At 33.2% G+C, this 17604-nt stretch overlaps 1 protein-coding gene across 1 annotated transcript; it reads right to left on the bottom strand.

Annotated features, from left to right (window-relative positions):
* Window positions 1-11468: 11468 nt before the first annotated feature.
* LOC140431988 (L-2-hydroxyglutarate dehydrogenase, mitochondrial-like) lies at window positions 11469-16947 on the bottom strand (the record flags this gene model as incomplete). The annotated part of the gene is given in 4 exon segments (XM_072519855.1): window positions 11469-11704; window positions 14036-14262; window positions 16609-16868; window positions 16870-16947. Coding segments are annotated over 4 exon segments (741 nt in total), but the record flags the coding sequence as incomplete, so codon positions are not given.
* Between the last annotated feature and the right edge of the window lie 657 nt (window positions 16948-17604).

Raw genomic sequence — 17604 nt, 5'->3', positions numbered from 1 at the left:
ACGCGCTATCTCAGAGTCCAATATAATCGTTTCGCCAGCGTGAGAAATTGGAGAAAGTTGTAGATTATTTTCTGTAATTATGGTCTCCAGTTCATATAAAAATTTCACCATTTCGTCTAGAGCTTTTCGGCACTGAGTTTTTCACCTGAAATAGTAAGCTTATGATTTCCGTAAAGTGTTTTGAATAGATGTAACCAACAACTTAATGCATTAAAAGGTTCTTTTATTTTTAAGTATACAAAAAATCTCTACCTGCTTAGCACAAATTGGTCCAAAAACTGATATACTCTCTGATCTTTTCTGCAGAAACCTATTGGAAAGTGCTTCATCGAGTTCAAAGTCGATCCTTTTAATGATTTCCAAGCAGATATTGTTTTAAAAGAGTCAAACTGAAATATGAAATTTTGTAATTATTCTTTGTTTTTATTGATATAGTGTACTGTTTATTGGCCAATTTTATAGATTCATGATAATTATGTGATACTTTCATCACTCGTTTTTTACTTCTGTTTAAAATCTCTAGCTGTTGTTCAATCGTTAAAATATTTCCCCTGCGTTTAATACTGGTTATTACTATTTTGAAAATAAAGGCATCCATCTGTTAAGAATATAGCAGAGTAGAGACTTCTTTCTAGCGCGTAACTAGATAGATAGATTTAATGAGGAATTTGGCCTATTCCACTGCAACCTTTTCATTTGTTGTGGCCCTCTCCTCTAATCCTATCCATTATGATATCTGCTTTTAGCTCCTCGATTAGCTTTCTATTGCCAGCATTATGCAACTGGCTTATTTGTTGCTTACTATGTACTCGTATTAATCTGTGCATCACACAACTGGCTTCGTCCTGTATAAACATATAAGTGTGGTGGAAGATTCAGCAGAACTTCCGATGCCGGTATAGTTGTTTTTCTGGCCCCCGTAATACAAATACACGCTAGCCTTTGTGTATTACTTAGCTGCCTTATTGCTTCTACTTATCGCGTCTTTGTCCACCAAGTCACAGACCCATAGGTTATCATTGGTTTAATAACCTTTGTGTATAACCAAAGGATTATTTTGGGTTGAGTCCCCAATTTTTACCACACATCCTTCTACATCTGCTCAAGAACACAGTAGCTTTCTGTGCTGTTTTCAGTATGTGTTATTCATGCAAGTTTATGATCAAAATTAACCCCTAGGTACTTTGTTGTAATGCTGTTTTTGTTGTTTTTTGTTGATAATTTGTGTTTTTTGAGCATTGACTGTCAGTCTCTCTTATTTACACCAGTTATGAACAATATTTAGGGCTACTTGCATTCTCCCAGATACAACCTGACGATGATTGCAATATCGTAGCGTATCCTAGATAGTAAAAGTCTTGTGTGAACAGATTTTTGAGATCATCTACCAATGTTGCTCAAAGTAAAGGTGGTAGAACTTCTTATTGTGGACAGCCTCCACATGCTCTTGCTTTTATGTTTGCTTTACTCAGAGTGAATATTACTATTCTATTCTCCAGGGATGTCCTTATCCATCTGCACAATATTGCAGGTATGCTTCGTCTACTCATTGCTTGAACCAAATAGTTATATCTAAAATAGGACCAATTTTAAAAAAAAGCAGCTATTGCTATCTCTTTGTCCTGTATTGACCTATTTAGATTATCCAATGCTGAATCCGTAGATTTACCCGGTTAGTATGCATATTGACGATTGCTTAGAGGATTATCTTTTAGCACTTCGTCTCTTATGTACCTATACAGAAGTCTTTCCAGCGTTTTTAATAGAAAAGATGATAGGCTTATTGGTCTATATGACGTCGGTGTTAGGTCTGATACTGTATCTACCTTAGGCAAGTAGTATATGACCGCCATGCTAAACTGGCTTTGAGAATCTTGCATATGTGTGGTATCAATACCTCTAATACTATATAAAAAAGTATATGTAATGTGTCTTTGGAGGCTTATATGGCTGAAATTTATTTATAGCTGATCTAATTCTGCCTGATCTTAGGATTGCTGTGGCTATTTCCCAATGTATAGAACTTGGCCCAGTAGGTCTTTGGTCTATGTTGGTTCGCTTATCTTTAGCTTTCTTTAGGAAATCTACTTCTTTAATGATATAACCATTCTTTGCCAGGAATTTATAGATTCGAAAGCAGGCCGGGATATCTGTAATCTTTTCGCGAAACTTCCTCCATGAACTCCTTTTGGCTTTGAGACATTCTTTATTATAGAGTGTTAGCTTATACCTGTAAGCATCCCAGTCTTGGTTACTTTTGGCTTTGTTAAATAGATTTCCGGACTTCTGTCCTTAGTTTTTTAAGCCGTTGTTCTACCAGACTATTAAAGTGCCAGTTTTCTTTTTTGTTTTCCTGGGCAGTTTTCATGGTAAGCCTCCATAATAGCGTCGCTTTGTTTCTGCTGCCGAATTTAGAGAAAGCGCGCAACTAAATCTCATATATTCGGCATAACGTCTCACGCTCCAGGGATTCTCCGAGCACTGGCTGGCTCTATTGGTATTGCATTATGCGTCTCTCTCAAGGCGTATATAGTTTCCATTGAGTCATTTACGGTGACACTATTTCGATCATCATTATCCATCCAGCCTTTTGCATTCAAAGTTGAACATAGGCCTCCCCTAATGTTTTCCAATTCTGTCGGTCTTGAGTTTCCTGCGTCTAATTCCCAGCGATTCTTTTGACGTCGTCTGTTCAGAGGTTGTCTACCTCTGCTTCTTCTGTCAGCTCGTGGTCTCCACGCTGTAATTTTTTGGGTCCACCGCCTGTCATTCATTCTGGTCATATGACCCGCCCAGTTCCATTTCAGCCATGTTATAGAGCGCATAATCTATGACGTCAAGCGTCACATCTGTGACGCCTGTCCTGTGCTTCTTCTTATTTCTGCGTTTCTGGCTATTTCGACAAAAGCCTCAAAAATGAAATTTGAATAATGGGAGTTATAGCGCGTATAATCCTCAGCTCGGATAACCCGCGTAAGGATAATCAGGGTTCTACTTGATTCTACTGTACCTCATTCATTATGAATATTTGAAAAGTGGACTTGAGATTGTCCCTTACACTGCTGTGATGATAACGTTCTATCACTTTTAGGGTTAAACTGTTTTAACTGTTTAAAATATTAGTTAATTTTAGAAGCGTAGGTTATAGACAAGAATAATAAATTATTCAATTATTCGTAGATATAAACCAAGAGGTTTTATCAGATACTTTCCAATTTTCCTGAAAAACTGAATATACATGTACTAATAGATTTTTTCGCATTTTTAATATTTGCTCTATTATTTTGTTTTAGCTGTTGGATCTTCCTGCAGTATAAAGCAAACAATGACGTCACAAAGTTATACTGAACAAGCGGCAGTTGCATTAAGTTTGCAAAAAACTGACTTATAAAATAAGTAATGGATCCTTTTTTATTTTCTGTAAACTTTTAAATTCTTACAATAAATATAAAATATAATGTTTTGTAAATGTTGCTAACCTTTTTAATTTGAGATACCGAAATAAATAAAATTGATTACGGCGAATCTGTTTTCTTAATTTTTTTTACCAAGAAAAAGTTTTTAAGGTTTCGTACATTAATAAAATCGCAGCTGTCGACATGTAAAAACAAAAACAGAGATAAGGAAAAAAATATACCTAAGATAATCACTGTATAAAAAAATACGAAATCATTCGTAGTGCTGCTAGAGGTTGATAGATTTGCGGATGTAAGGATTTGTAGGATATTAATTTCTGTAATAAAATTGGTCAAATTGTAACGGGTAGCTCTTTAAGATAGCAGATTCAGTAAAACACAGGTTCAATTTAAATAAAAATATATTCGAAATAAAAAACAAAATAAAATTATATCCTAGTGCCCTAATGTACAATAAAATTTAAATGAAACAGGCTTTAAAGCCTACATACAAGAAGGAAGAGGAAGAAGAATGCTGACGAGAAGGAATGATGGGTTAAAGGTGGACGCATCGATCAACACTCGATACGGCAAGAAGCGGGAAGTGACTAGTCAACACTTAGTCACGATAAACAGAGCAGTAAAATAAACTGCGAGGCATAATTTAGAAATATACCTAAAAATTAAATAAATAGTAATACAACAATTATACAACCGTATAAATCAATTAAGTCACTTATCTACATTTACCATTAACACTAGTTTTTTGTTTTTTTTTATTCAAAGAAATAAATAATTAAATTAAATTAAATTTATTCGTTGTTTATAGTTTATTACCTCAGGAGACAAAGCCGAAAAATCACGTGTAAATAAAAAAATTACTAAGCGCTATTTTTCAACTGCAATATCTGGAAAAAGTCAATAGAAAACGCGCACAATCTCGTGAATATCAAAATTTTTACTGTGTCATGGTTTTTTACTAATGTTCTAGGAAATAAGGGACTTTTTATATTCATGTCACTATTGTGAAAAAATTGCGCATTCCAGATAAAAACGTTCAACAGACGACTTTCTTGAAACTACTTTTGACTATCGGTCAACTATTTTTTAAACAGTTTTATTTGTTTTTCTTATTTGAGAGAAAAAAATGTCATTTTTCGATTGGTCCGATTCTCTTTAAAAGGTCTAAAATTTTCATATTTTTAAAAAGTTTATTAATTTTTAATTAATTACTTACAAACACCACTTCATTGTTCTTTGTTTGGCATAAACTGTTGGCCCTTGATGTAATTTTTTTTTTAATATTTTGTTTAGAAAATCTTCCAATATTTGATGAGGGATTATCAAACTCCCATACGTTTTCATCTCAAGAAGTTAGATCCACGTGTTGAAGCTTTTAGCAAAGATATTTTTTTCGGATTTTTTGTGATTTTTTTGACTGCGGTACATCAAATGCAAGCTCTATAATTATAAATTCTGTTTTAGAAATTTATTATTAATTAAAAGCAAAACGTTCATAAACATGAAGAACCCAGCTTTGAAGTCGAAGTGGTGGGTGAAAATATTTGGTTTGGTACTTCATATAAAACATTTATTATTTATTATATATAAAACTTTAGAAATCAATATTTTATTCCAAATCATCAGAAAATACTGAAGTTTCGTCAAAATGTGTTCTGGTATGAAGTTTTCATTACTAATTGACTGAAAAAGTATCACGTTTTGCTCTATCACCAAAATCGTAACGATCTTTAGACAAGTTCAGCAAGTAATTTCTCATCCGGAAGAAATTTTCACGTCATTACAAAATTGATAGACGAACACAAAATCAAAAAACATAAACGTACTATCCGGTTAAAATATTTTTTCACCTACCCCACAAGACGAAGTATAAGTATATTAGAAAACACAGTTAAGATTTGATTTCACGTATTGTGCCTCTGTATATTCGCTTAATTAACGAGAGATTAAAATCAATACTTCTACCACAGATCCCACGAGAACAATGTCGATTTGTCCCTGGAAGAGGCACACGAGAACAAATTCTCAATCTCAGACAAATTATAGAAAAATCCAGAGAATTTAATCTAGAAACATATTTGTGCTTCGTCGACTACTCGAAAGCGTTCGATAATGTAAAGTGGCATAAACTGTGAGGAATACTGAGAGAAATGAGTACCCCCGAACATCTAATATACCTACTGAAATAACTGTATATCAACAACACAGCAAATGTAAGAGTCAACAACATATTATACTTCGATAATTTTAAACTAAAAGCAGGTATTCGTCAAAGACGTATTATCTCTCCCACGTTATTCAATTATATATATATATATATATATATATATATATATATATATATATATATATATATATATATATATATATATATATATATATATATATATATATATATATATATATTAAACTTAGAGCTAAGATTAATATTATTATACAAATTAATATTAAACTCACCAGTCTTCCGGGTTGAACCGCGTCGATATCCGTTTTGCCGAGCTTTCGACATCCTCTCTGATGTCTTCTTCAGGGCTTCCGAGGTCTCAGTCTCCTGAGCCCCCAGACACTACTACACTAGTCACTTCTAGTTCACTCACTAGTTCACTACTACGACTGGGACCAGGGGACGGTTGATTTATACCGTCGATGGTGACGTGGCCTAGGTGGGGGTAGGGTGGGGATTGGAGCGAACATTTCCGACAGTGGGATTTTGATTCGAAGATGGAGGGGGCGATATTTTGTTTATGAGAGGTCTCCATGTAGAAGGTAACCGTATGGCGTCATCTCTTTTATTAAGGCAATTTGGTCTTTTTTCTATTTCTATGGCTTCTCGGATAATTCTTGGTTTATAAAAACGGATGGGGGCTATGGTTCTGGAGTTTTCGAAATCAATTTTGTGACCTGTATGAAGATGGTGTTGACCGAGAGCTGAAATTGAATCGGAATTGCGAACAGAAATGGAATGTTCATAAATCCTATTTTGAATTCTACGATTTGTTTGGCCTATATAGGATCGGGGACAGTCTGCACAAGGAATTTCATAAACTCCGTGCTGTTCATTTGGAATATTGTCTTTGATTGATCGGACAAGAGATGAAAGTTTTTGTTGGGGGGTAAATATTGTTTTTATTCCTCTTGGTTTAAGAATTTTGTCGATTTTGTCAGTGACACCTTTGATGTAAGGAAGAAACGCTTTCGTATGATAAGGGTCTGAGTCTTTGGATTGAGATTGAGTGGAAGATTGATGTCTGTGGATGCTCCTATTGATGTGATTTTCGCGGTAGCCATTTTGGATGAGGGCTTGTTTTAAACAAGAACGCTCAGCGGATCTACTTGCATCATCGGAAAGGCGTATTGATCTGGATACAAGGGTATTAATGACTGAATTAATTTGTGAAGGTGGGTGGTGAGAGTTGGCATGCAAGTAACGATTGGTATGTGTGGGTTTTCGATAGACAGAGTAATGAAAACCTTGGGATTGGTGTTTCTTTATGAAAACATCGAGAACGGTAGGGATGAATCAGTTTCCACCTCCATCGTGAACTGGATACTAGGATGTATACCATTCAGATGGGTTTGGAAAGACACCAAAGCATCCCTGCCATGGGGCCAAATGACGAATGTATCGTCAACATATCGTAGCCAACATGTGGGTTTGAGCATTGATGTGGATAGTGCTCGGGTCTCGAAGTCTTCCATAAAGATATTGGCAATCACTGGAGATAGAGGGGAGCCCATTGGGGCACCATTTATTTGTCTGTAGAATTGATTTTGGAAGATGAAATAGGTGTTGGACATACAATGTTTAATGAGAGATAAGTGGTCTTGTTGGATACTGTACTTAGTTTTCAGAATGTTTAGAGTTTCATCTATAGGAATGTTTGTAAAAAGTGAGACAATATCGAAACTTACTAGAATGTCTGACGGTGATATAGGGTATTGTTTAAGAAGTTCGATGAAATGAAAAGAGTTTTTGACGAAAGATGAAGCATTTTCGGCGAAAGGTTTTAGAGTTTTGGCCAAATACTTGGCCAATGGTTGTGTAGGGCAGTTGTATGCACTGACAATAGGACGTAGAGGAATATCAGGTTTGTGAATTTTGGGGAGGCCATATATTCGAGGTGTTCTTGAAGACTTTTCACGAGGAATTAGAGATTTTTTGATGTCAACAGGAAGAGAGGTTTTATTGATAATGGCTTTTGTTGTTTTCTCCAGATAAGTTGTTGGATTATTAGGAATTGGTGTGTAGTCTGGAGTGTTAACGAGTATTGAAAGTTTATTGATGTAAGAAGAAGTGTTTAGGATGACGGTGGCGTTTCCTTTATCGGCGGGAAGAATGACTAGATCTGGATTTGACTGAAGTTCTTTCAGGGTTTTTTTCTCGGATTGGCTAATGTTCTGAGCAGGAGGCTTTGAGTTTCTAAGAACTCTAGAGATGTCTTGTCTGGTTATTTCAGCATCTTCGGAAGATAAACTGGAGATGGCTTCTTCAGTTTGACAGATGATTGTCTCAATTGGAATGTGACTTGGGGTAACAGAGTAATTGAAACCTTTTGCTAAAGCTTGAGTGGCAATGGCAGAAATAGGGGTATCAGAAAAGTTATGGACCACTGTGGTGGGTTCTAGCGTTGAGGTTTTTGGAATTTGTTCGGAAATGAGATGCAATAATTTGCGCTTCTGAGTTTCACTCTTAGATTCGAAAGTGTTTAGGGCTGATTGTGTATTGATACGGTCAAAACTGTCCCATAATATAGGATGTACATTGAAAGAATGAATAGAAGACCAGATATTGAAAATATTTCTATTTGTGACATTTAGTTTTCGTCTAGTGGAATGAATAGCTTCACGGAGAAAACTGGTTTTCCTAAGAATTTGGGAGATAGAAGAAGAAGAAGTGTGGTGTTTAAGTTTCAGAAATATATATATATATATATATATATATATATATATATATATATATATATATATATATATATATATATATATATATATCGCGAACACATCATGCGCATTGTATTCGACGGATGGCAAGGAGGAATATCAGTCGGAAGCCGAAAAATCAGCACTCTCTGCTATGCTGACGACAATTTAGTACTAGCATCATCAACAAATGACCTTGAATACATCAAGCGATCGAATTAGAAATAACCAGCCGGAAATACGAAACGTAGTGGGGTTTAAAGTGGTAAGCCGTTTCAATTACATACTTAGGTTCTGTTATCACAAACAATGGTGGATGCGAAGAAGAGATACGTCGACATCTTACAATGGCCAGATCAGCAACGGTCAAACTTACTAAAATCTGGAAAGATACGGACATAACCAGGAACACGAAACTGCGCCTAGGACGGACGCTGATCTTACCATTAAACAGTCGCGAGTCGGACCATTAAAAAGTCCGACTCACGAGGTATAATGGCCTTTGAAATGTGAGTATATCGTAGAATAATGCACATATCCTGGACAGCACATCGTACAAATGTCTCAATATTGACAGAACTCGACATCAATACTAGGCTTACCACAATCATCAACCAAAATATATTGAGGTACTTTGGGCACATTACCAGACGAATGTACGGCATGGAGAGGTTGGTGGTTGAAGGCAAGGTAGATGGTAAAAGAACCGAGGAAGATCGCCACTCCGATGGCAGACCAAATAAAGTGCACTACCGGTTACTCTCTGTCTGAGGCAGCACACCGCGCCCAGGAGAGAGAAGAATGGATAGCAACCATTCGTCAAATACCATTACGTCACCACATCCTTACGAAGGATAAAGGATACAGGAGGAGGATATTCGCTTATACGTATTTCTTCCTACCAGGAATCATCAGAGCGACTAGTACAGATGCTCTAAACGTAAAACCAAATCTTTTTCGCCAAAAGAAGCAACAATAAAATGGCTTTAATATGGACGCTATAGCGACATCTAATAATAAATCACGAAAGTAGAAATCCGAAGATGCCCTTAAACAAAACCAAAATTCAGATTTTTGCTTTAATCTGTGCCTTCCACAAATTGCAAGGTAAAACAGACGATGCTAAAAGATGTAAGAGAGATATCGAGAATCTAAAAGTTGCACTCCACAACATATCTCCTCATCTAAGCAAAAATCCTTGGCGAATCGCGAAATGCTATTCTACAGAACCCTGAAAACCAAAAAACACAAAAAACATAAAATATACAGCAATAAAAATAAAAATTGAGAATTAATAATAGAAAAAAAGAAATTGTTAAAAGATACTTCGAAGAACTGCTAACGGATACAAACCAAGACGACATTAATGAAGGACAAAATAATATACTGGAAGATAACACCGAAAATTCAATAAACAAGGAAGAACTAGAAGAAGCAATAAAAACGTTGATGCATGGAAAAACTCCTGGAGTGGATAGAATAAAAACAAAAATTATAAAAATCATGGGGAAAAATGGAGAACAAATATTACTAAAAATAATGAATAGAATATGGGAAAATGAAGATATATCGGAAGATTGGAAAGTGTCACTAACAGTATCCTTATACAAAAAAGGAGGTAGGAGAGAATATAGTAACTACAGAGGATTGGCGTTGTAAATGTATGAAACTCTTAGAAAAAAATCAATAAACCATTAAGAACAATGATAGAACACACATTAGACGAAACACAAATTTGATTTAAAAGTATTAGGAGTATACAGGATCATATATTTACGTTAAAACAGATAACCTCTAGGACTCTAGGACTCGTGAATACTTTATTTTCGGTAAAATTTAAATAAAATACCATAGAAAGTAAAATTAATGTTTATTTTAAAAACATATAATTAAATATATTACCTTTCTGTATAACATATATATTAATTACATTTTGAATAAACTAGTAAAAATATAAAACTTAAATACTGCATTGCAATAAAAGTGGTGATATAGTCATATATTTATATATATATATATATATATATATATATATATATATATATATATATATATATATATATATATATATATATACATATACAGTCCATCTAATTTACTTACCGTTGCACGTCATTATCATTGACAGAGATCGAAGTTGACATAGTTGCCAAAGTATAAAAAAATCCTGAATCCATTTTAAATCAAAAAGGTCACATAATTATTGAGTGACTCTGAGATAGCGCGTACAACAAAACAAATTAATATTTAATGTAAATAAATAGAAACAAAACAAGAGTTAAAAAATAATCTTGTTTTCACAACTGTTTTCATTACTTATTTACTTTGAAATGTTTTTTTACAACTAAATTGTCAAATGCTTTTTTCTTTTTTCTTCAGATTTATTTAAATTAGAATGGGGCCGTTATTATCACGTTCCTGTTCAAAATAATGCACCGAAGAAGCTACAATCGCTTTACAACGACTATTTAAATTCTTACGTGACTTTTTGAAATAAAATACACTAATTTTGTTCTAAAAAGAACAGATTTTATTAAATAGGTAAAAATATAAAACAAACAAACATTTAAAATTCAAAATATTAAAATACAAAAAGTGTCAACACCGCAACTGTCAAATAAGTGTTACCAATTTATGTCAAAATATCACCTTCGTTCGATTACAGTTACAGTGTGTTCCGAACAAATGTTCTTCATAAAAACGCTTTATAATGCATTTATACAAAATAAATGAAACATATTATTATGTATTTCTTTAAGTTAACATTAATAGAAATCTTTAAATATTATTTCTACGGATATATAATAAAATATGTCTAGTGGCTGTAATGCCAGTGTACTCGGCAAAGTGATTCTAAAAAAGAACACACCTACCGCCTAAATATTTCGTGTTGGTATCATGTGACCAGATGACGTGCAACGGTAAGTAAATTAGATAAAGTATATATATATATATGTATATATATATATATATATATATATTTATATATATTATATATATATATATATATATATTTATATATATATATATTTATATATATATATATATATTATATATATACATATATATATATATATATATTATATATATATATATATATACATATATATATATATATATATATATATATATATATATATATATATATATATATATATATATATGAAATAATTACACTATAAAAATTCTTTATTATTTAGCAACTTGACTTAGTTTGAACTCTGTTTCACATTTGTCAGCAATCATCTTAGCAATAGCCAGAGAACTAGTCGCCCCCGGACTAGGAGCATTTCGACAATGTAAAATTCTGCTAGATACTGGACTACCTGTTGGGTTCAGATCGAATACAAAGTCGTCAACTAAGTTACCTAAAACAAAATTTTAATTAACGTTTGATTTTGCTATATTATAATTAAAGGCATAAAACGAACTAGTCTTGCAACTTTTTATGAAACCACATTATAAATGAAGAAATATAAAAGACAATAGAAATCCCGAGATTTCTTAAGTTTGAAATTAATTCAGTAAATTGCCCAAATGTGTGCTTTCTACAATTTTCAAAGTCAACAGACGATAAAAGAACTGACATGAAGAATCTATAATTTGCATTCCAAAACACATATCTTCATCTAGGTAAAAGCCCTTCGTGAACCAATTTCTAGTACTTCATTCGTGAGTATACGAAAATAAGAAAGACAGGTAAGATTTAATTTCAATACAGATCATCACCATTCGCTTATACGTATTTCATCCCTATGGATTCATCCGAGCTAACTTGTGGTAAGCTCTATGAATGTATCCAAATCTTTCTGTCATATTAGTAATTATTTAAAAATAGTTACACACAGATGCTACAGCGATCTATTAAAGCGAATGGTGGTGCTCTGTATTAAAATTAAATCTTATTGTCTTTCTTATTTTCGTAACTTCTTACTTCTTACTTTTCGATTTCTAGTAACCAGAAATCGGTTCGCGAAGGGTTCTTGCCTAGATAAAGTGATGTGTTATGGAATGCCAGTTGTAGATTGTTATGTCAGTTCTTTAATCGTTTATTTGCTTTGAAAATTGTAGAAAGCACAGATTTGGGAAATTTTCTGAATTGGTTTCAGACGTAAGAAATCTCCGGATATTTATTGTGATATCGCTGTAATGTATGTATCTAATTATTTTTAAGTAATTACTAATGTGACAGAAAGATTTGGTTTGATTTATAGAGTTTACCACAAGTTCACTCTGATGAATCCATACGGATGAAATACGTATAAGCGAATGGTGGTGCTCTGTATTGAAATCAAATCATAACTGTCTTTCTTTTTAACATATAAAAGGGACAAATCTAAAACACACCATTAAACATATTGACTGTTTTAGATAAAGGAAATAAAAAGGAAAATCTACATCATGGTTTAATAATAATAACGCAAAAATATGAAAAAAATTCGAAATTTAAATTAAAAGTTTGAAAAATGGTTAAAAAAAGACGATATGATTGTTGTATTTACTTAGTTGCAAACCAATGACAGATTCCTTACTTAATTATACGCTTCGTTATTAGTCACTAATGTGATCATTTATAGTATATTTTAAAAATAATTATGGAAGTGGTTGGTACATCAAACTGACTAGAAAACGAAATATATGCTGGATACAACCATTAAAAAATGTACACAGGAATAAAAAGTACGGCCCTACTAACAATATCTGATTGGGCAAAATATCATCACCGTAATCTTTGCTTTATACCTGTAGGGTCGACTTCTCCAATTACAATTACAAAAATGTTTATTAAATAGTTAGAAAATTTTTACAAATAAAATTATGAAAAACCTTAAAGATGAGAATAAGCAAACAGACTTGATATAAAGTATAAACAAGAACATGACTAACTTAGGACAAAAAACAAACATAAAAGATGTTGATGAAATGTGGGAAAATTTCGAAGAAGCTCTTACATCAGACATTAATAACGTAATTATTAACATTAATAACCACACTTCAGTAGCCAAGAACGAGTGGATAACTCAAGAAGTTTTAAACCTTATGAATAAAAGAAAAAAAGATAAAGAAAAAAAAGATAATGAAAAAAAGGATAAAAACAAGAAAAAATTATAAATAAAATTTATAAATAAAAAAAATATATAAATATTGATAAAAAATAAAATCAAAGACACAAAAACAATTGTATGTTTTAAAACTGCATAGAATTCAATATGAAATCAAATTAACCATGGTGTTTACAACTCTGACGTTCATAATTGTCCATATGAAGTGAAATCAGGAAAAAGTTTCAGTCTTTAATTAATTTCATAACTCGACGAGAAGTCGTGCATGTCGAGGTTTACTTTTGGAAAAGAAGCACAATCAATCGAAACATTTTAGTCTTTACTGTCTCAACGACTTTATACTAAAATTGTTACTGGACGATTTTAAAAAAGATAAATAAGTAGATCTTGAGTCCAAGAAGTATTTAAATTAGTAGCTAAGAAACGTTTTGGACAATTTTAGACTATGTCCGCTATCCATTATTAGTATTTATATTTTAACATTTTAGAAATGTTTATGTTTTAGAAATGTTTATTTAACAAGAAATTTTATTCCTAACTATTAGTATTTATATTTTAAAAATTTTGTATCTTAGTTGATTAAGCTTGTAATGTTTTTCCCTATACATATATTTCATACGTTAACTGTGTTTATACCTTTAACATCCAATGCTTGGGCTCTGACTCCTGCTGGTCTCTTCAGTGGCTGCACGTCATTTATAGTGATTGATGGTATAAATTTTTGAACGTCTCTTAGCTGCATTTTAATAATTCGTGATTTGATCATCTCCACTGTTCCTGGAATTAAATATTTTAAGGCCAGTCTTATGAATCCTGGATAGAAAATTGTTTCAGAGAAGTCACCGAGCGATATATCTTTCCATCTGGAATACAATTATTGTCTTGAGAATAATACTAAACAGTGAAGGTAATGTTGCTTTTTAGCAATAAAAATAAAATTGTGGCCAAAACAAACTTTTAAAAGATTTCTAATCGTTAAAGAAGAGTAGTATTAACACGTATCTAAAATCTGAAAATTCAATATATTATTGTTATCATTTCTTTTTGAAAATCCCAAAAGTAATCTATATCTGCATCTTTTTTATTTAAGTTTTCTAACACCTCGTTGAAGTGTTTAACAATTTGAGAAATGGCCATCGTTTGATACCGATAATTCTCGCCAGAGTGGCCATAGTTATACAATATATGTTGTATTATGGAAAATAAAAATAAAAGATTTTTAGTGACATATTTTAACATTTCATTGTTGTCTGCTTTTAACAGAAAATTTCAGCTTTGTTACTAGAAATTAACTAGAAACGCGTGATCATCACTACGCCGAGCTTTCGACATCCTCTCTGGTGTCTTCTTCCGAGGTCTCAGTCTCCCGAGCCCCCAGACATTACTACACTTATCACTAACCAATACATTACTGCTACTCGGATCAGCGGACGGTTAATTTATACCGTCGATGGTGGCGTGATTTGCGTGGAGGCTGACGCGGGGGTCAGTATGGGGATTAACGCGAGGGTTGGCGTGAATATTTCTGACGGTAGGATTTTAATTGAAGGGTTGAGAGGACGATATTTTCTTTATGAAAGGTCTCCATGTCGAAGGTAACCGGATGCCGTCATCTCTTTTATTGAGAAAATTTGTCCTTTTTTCAATTTCTATGGCTTCTTGGATAATTCTTGGTTTATGAAAGAGGATGGGGCTATGATTCTGGGGTTTTCAAAATCAATTTTGTGACCTGTATGAAGATGGTGTTGACCTAGAGCTGAAATTGAATTCGAATTGCGAACAGAAATGGAATGTTCATAAATCTTATTTTGGATTCTACGATGTTTGGCCTATATAAGATAGGGGAAAGTCTGCACAAGGAATTTCATAAACTCCGTGTTGTTCATTTGGAATGTTATCTGTGATTGATTGGACAAGAGATGAAAGATTTTGTTGGGGGGTAAATATTGTCTTTATTCCTCTTGATTTAAGAATTTTGTCGATTTTGTCGACATGTGTGTTAAAAGAATTAATGATGTTTTCTTTAGGGCTTCCAAGGTCTTAGTCTCCCGAGCCCCCAGACACTACTGCACTAATCTCTAATAAATCGGAATCCGTATTTCTGTTGGTCAGGCTATAAGTTAAGAGCAACTTTATCGATGCCATTCGTCTTTTTTAGTTTTATAATACAATCTCTAATAATTCGTTAAATGTTGTTACGTAAGAGAGAAAGTTGTAAAATTAAAATCAGTACTTTTAATATTAAGTCATATTCTGATTTTAATACCCACTAACACTAGCAATTGCTGTTGATGTACAATAAATCAGCATGTGCAAATATTTCCATGTATGTACTTCTACGACATAATTGGGTGTGACTTTGATGTTCATAATATATAACAACATGAGCTTGTTACAAAAGTTTATTTTTCACTGTTTAGTTATTGGTCTGCTGTGGATTGTCAGCTCGAGTTTCTTGTGTAGTAGGGTTGAGTGTCTGCTTGGGACGTTGGTTATCGATTTTATATACCACTACTTGATGGTTATTGATCTCCTGTTGAAGTATTTTCCAAAAATTTTCTTACGCATTTGGTCGTTTTCAGCAGTATCACTTTTTGACAGGTATTTTACATTTTCTAAAAGGTTTTTCGACATGACGTCAGTAGTAACCAGGATAATATCAAGTATCATCTTAATACTTTCCATTCTCAATTGTCTCTATATTTGCACTTGCACGATATTTGTACTTGGCAATCTTCTCGTATTTAATACGCAGATTTTTGTTGTTAGTTATCACCACATCAACTAGTAAGGTTTATTTAATCATTTTATTAACTAGTATGAGATCCAATTATATAAAACCTTATAAAGTTATACAGGAAAGATAGAGGCCTAGTAAATACTGAAATATTTAAGGTATATTTACGAACGAGATGGAAATAGAGGAGACTCTAGTCATAAATGAATAATTGTTTATACTATACTTTGTTGAAAAGGATGTTGTTAGATCACAGATTGACAAAGATCTTAGCTTCAAAGTAGAGAAACCAAAATGTCAGTAAAAAGAAGGTACATAGACATGCTGATCGCCAACATTCCGAACGGATCGGCACCGTCAGAAGAAGACATAAAAACTCTTACAGTGATATTATGTAATTTAATTTAAGACTAATTAATTTATTCTCCTTCTTATTGTTTTATCTAAAAATAAAAATCAACTGTTTACTTACTTATATCCCTCTCTTTTGAAAGCCAGCACAGCGTTTGGTCCCAACCAAACAGACCCATCTATTCTGGGCGTTACGTGGACACCCAAAAATGGAAAATTGGGATCTGGTACAGGATAAACATTTGTTTTAATCAGTGCGGCTTTTTCGGGTTTTAGAAGCAAACTCTGAGATAGCGCGTGTACTATTTTTGGATTTGTGGAACAGCCAGACATGACTGCCAGCCGATCTGATTGTAATCCTCCACATGTGAGTACGTATTTTTGCATTTATAGTTTTCTGATCTTTTCCAGTTACTTTAATCGGATAGTTTGGATCTCCTGATTCTTGGAATCCATTTACCTAACAAAATATTTAAATTAACAACAAAAATATGAACCTACCTGTAAAAGGCAGGAGGAAAACATTAAAAACAAAACGGCGCTTTTTGTGTAATAGAACAAGTGCAAGTTATAATACATCATCTGTACGTGAGAATAATCAAAAGGGACATGAATATAACGGTGACACCACCATCATTGGCTCCACAGCCCAGGTTGGGCCTTGGCCTATTCAATTAATCCTCTTCATTCATTTCTATTTCTAGCTCACATTTTCCAGATTCTATGTTCGAGTTCTCTCAAATCCTTAGTTCATATATCGTATTTTAAGCCATCCCTTGTGTCGCTTTCATACCAGTTGTTCATTCAGAGGATTCCACATGCGCTCCCCATGACCTATCCATCTCGTATCGTCTGTTCCAAATGCCATTGTTGCATACAGCACCATAAAAATGTCGAAGGACTTTTCTTTCAAATATTGCTAGTTGCGATTTATCTGATTTTGTTAATACCCAGGTTTCTGATCTATAGGTGAGCACTGGTCTGATCAGAGTTTTATAGACCCGGCATTTGGATTCCCTGAAAAATATATCTGATTTCAAATATATTTTCTAGTAGATACTGCGCTGAGTTTCTGTCTTTGTCTTGTTGTTGATTAGGGATGTAAATTTTGAAATGC

This window comes from Diabrotica undecimpunctata, unplaced genomic scaffold, assembly GCF_040954645.1.
Source record: "Diabrotica undecimpunctata isolate CICGRU unplaced genomic scaffold, icDiaUnde3 ctg00002433.1, whole genome shotgun sequence".
Taxonomy (NCBI): Eukaryota; Metazoa; Arthropoda; class Insecta; order Coleoptera; family Chrysomelidae; genus Diabrotica; species Diabrotica undecimpunctata.
The sequence above is the reverse complement of the archived record's forward strand: the minus strand, read 5'-3'. Positions and strand labels throughout refer to the sequence as shown.